The sequence below is a fragment of the Nematolebias whitei genome, chromosome 9, assembly GCF_014905685.2.
Source record: "Nematolebias whitei isolate Nwh7 chromosome 9, NemWhi1, whole genome shotgun sequence".
Taxonomy (NCBI): Eukaryota; Metazoa; Chordata; class Actinopteri; order Cyprinodontiformes; family Rivulidae; genus Nematolebias; species Nematolebias whitei.
The window spans coordinates 14,595,330-14,598,580 of NC_056506.1; the positions used below are offsets into that span (position 1 = coordinate 14,595,330).

Sequence of the window (3,251 nt, forward strand, 5' to 3'; positions counted from 1 at the left end):
CACACACACACACACACACACACACACACACACACACACACACACACGTTTTAACAAGTTTATCTGATCAACATCTTTGAACTCTGTTTTCTGACAGCGAGTCAAAGACTATTTGTTCCTCCTCAGAGTTGTGGTGTAACCAACCTATTTTGGGAGCTCCGTTCTTTTCCTCGGCGTTAGCCTCGTTGCCCACCCAAAGGAAAAGCTGTAGGCAGAGACACGTACAGTGAATGCTTGATCTGATGGCTCACACGTGACTTTTACACAAATCATTGGCATGCGTCTTTTTAGACGCTAAAACTCAAACATGACAAAACATTCCTCCTACCTGGTCCCAGGTATCCAGGATCATGACATCATCAGTAGCCAGGTCTGACTGTGTGAAGTCTCCTGGCACCTCTTCAACCTGCAGACACAGCAAAAATAAAACGTGGATAGATGATTTGCTGAGATGTTTCTGTGTCAAAGACGAGATGAAAAGTTCTGCTCTCGTCACTCACAATAAGTCTTCCTGTTTTGTTGGAGCAGCCAAAAAGACGTGGGGGTCTGGCCGTGCTCTGCAGACTCTTGGAGGTCTGGTACTCCTTCTTGCCGCCCAAAGCATCCCAGAAATTACCTGAGAAGGAAAGAGAACAACAACCATGAGAGTGAAGGAGGTTCCTGCAGCTGTGAGAGCGGCGCGGTGTTTGTTTGAACAGGAAATGAGTCACGGCTGTATCGTCTTCACTGAATTTAATTCAAACCAGAACAGGAATCTGCCCGTCGTGTTCTCTCTGAGACTTTTTATTTCCCCCCACTGGTGCATTTTTACACCCGAGTTTAAGACGAAGATGAAAAGAGACAGACTTTTTGTGTCTTTTTTTATCAAACCATTGTAAACGATAATATTTGCAATCTCTTGATATTGCAAGATCTTTTCAGAGTATGTTTTGTGGATGACTCTCAGCAACTACCTCACTACATTTAGCTCAATATTTGTAAATCTGCCTGCGTCAAAGCCATTTTTGTGTTAGCTTAGCTTGATTAGCTTTGGCGGCCATTTTAAATTAGGCTGGCACCAAAAGTCAATCAGTCGTAGATGTACCGCTAAGAGTTGCATGACAATTTGTCCAGTGGCTCATGAGATATTTTGCTAACAGGGTCTTATCTCCACCAGGTAAAACTCACGTACAGTGCCATTATGTGGTGCTCAGATTGTGTTGATGACTCTCAGCTACTACCACACCAGATGTGAGCTCAGTATCTGTAAAGTTGGCTGAGTTATAACCATTTCTGAGTTGACGCAGGTCAGTTAGCTGTGGCGGCCATCTTGAATAGGACACAAGTTAACCAGTTGTAGATGTATCCAAATGATTACTTTCTGAAAGTTCTGTTGTAAACAATCCATCCTGTGGTTCGTTAGATATTTTGCTGACAGTGCAGGCAAACGGACACACCAAAACACGAGCGACAGCATCATCGTCCACCAGCAGCAGGTGATGACAAATCGACATTTCTTTGTTAAAAACTGGGAATCGTAGTTTCTTTTAATCTTTGTTAAGATTTGAGCTGCAACCTTTGTTGGTAATTTCTCCTTGTATCCCTGTCATTTGTGTGATGTGCTGAACCTACCTGGCTCCTTGCCCTCCGACACGTGAGTCGGACTGCCACCCAGAAACCCCACGACGTGCTTCGAGGCCTCCATCTCCTCGCCACTGGCGCCCACTCCCCGCCACACAAACAGGCCGCTCGGGCTTTTCAGCACAAACACATCGTTGGTGTTCAAGTTGGAGGCACAGGCCTGGACCTGACGGTGCAGGACAGACAAATCAGAACTCTGCACCGCCCGTGTGCGCACTGGGAGCCGCACGCTGCAGACCAGCTCACCTCCACGGCCCGGGTGGCACCAGAAGAACTCTGACGAATGTGGAAGAGGCGGACGCTGCCAGGCCGGGACTGACCATCTTTGCGGGAGGTGCCTCCGCTGTGAATGATCATGGGTTTGCCCTGGAAGATGCTCATCAGGTGCGGGGGCTCCTGACCCTGAGTCACTCTCACCTGTGCATGGACAGAACCAAGCCACCAACTGAACTCTGGTTTACCCACAAATGGAAAATTAAAGCACCATTATATCGCCTTTCATGGGTTAGACTTTAAACATGTTGATAAATGTTAGTCAAATGATAATCTGTCAGAGCATGTGTTGTGAATTACTACCACCGCGTCAGTTTTTCACTACAGCTTTTAGTTTTTCGTCAGTTGTAAACATGATTGTCATCAAGAAGAGGGGCTACATGGAGAAGTATGGACGAGTTTCATGTGTTGGTGCCATTAAATTCAAAATTAAACTAGTTTTCCTACAAATGCCACAACGTATTAGATGCATCATCTCTGATCTATTGTGAGTAAAATATTTGAGTTTTTCAGATCATTGCATTCTTTAAATCTACAATTGACTCAACATGCCAGTGTTTCCAGAAGTGGAAATGTAGATTTGTTTTGCAGTGAAAGCAAAGAAATGTATCTCTAATATTTATTTAAGAAGCATTTAAAGTCGATCAGTGACTGTTAGTGTGAGTTTGACTGCAGCTGAAGAGGAATCTGCACGTTGGAATCAAAACTTTACTTTGTGCATGTTAAAATCATAAAGTGAGGCTGCTTTAAAATAAGATGAGACACGCTGCCCTCTGCTGGCTCACGTGTTATTTGAGTTTTATCCTCTCAGGAATGTGAAGGTCCATATCTGCTAAATAGTTTTGGTTAAAAGGCTCGACTAGTTAAAATAAACATTGCAAAACTTCAGCCAGACATTTCTGCCTTGGTGAGTGACAAATTGTTCATTACAACAAAAGATCTGCAGACTTCATCATAAAATACTAAAATACTACATTAACATTTTAGATAATTGAGAGATTTTAGTATCTTGAGTTTTGTTTCTCACTCAACTTTCCTTCTTAAAATGTTGATTTCACTTTACTTTTAACTTCACTCAAGACTTGTATAGTACAAATATATAAGGGGGAGAGGTGGCACAGAGGTTAGAGAAGGTGGGCCTGCGATCAGAAGGTCACCGGTTCAACTCCAGACAGACGAGATCAAAGTGTGGGTGGAAAAGGTGAAACACCTACACCTGCCTCCACCCTCATCTGCCCCACGCTGGGCACCCGAGCAAGGGCCCCCACCTGTCCCCCCTGAAAATGAGTCCTCGTGATTCAATGAGACTGGTAAAAAAAAAAAGTTGCGTGTGTGTGTGTGTATATATATGTGTGTAT

General features: G+C 44.1%; 1 protein-coding gene across 1 annotated transcript in view; it reads right to left on the bottom strand.

The window, feature by feature from the left end:
- Positions 1–3,251, bottom strand: part of LOC119414403 (gelsolin) — a gene marked incomplete at its 5' end in the record, with an annotated part of 7,568 nt that overhangs the window by 3,265 nt on the left and 1,052 nt on the right. The window contains 5 exon segments of the mRNA XM_037681495.1: positions 145–205; positions 329–406; positions 501–616; positions 1,612–1,786; positions 1,867–2,037. Of these exon segments, the coding sequence (XP_037537423.1) occupies positions 145–205; positions 329–406; positions 501–616; positions 1,612–1,786; positions 1,867–2,037 (601 nt within the window).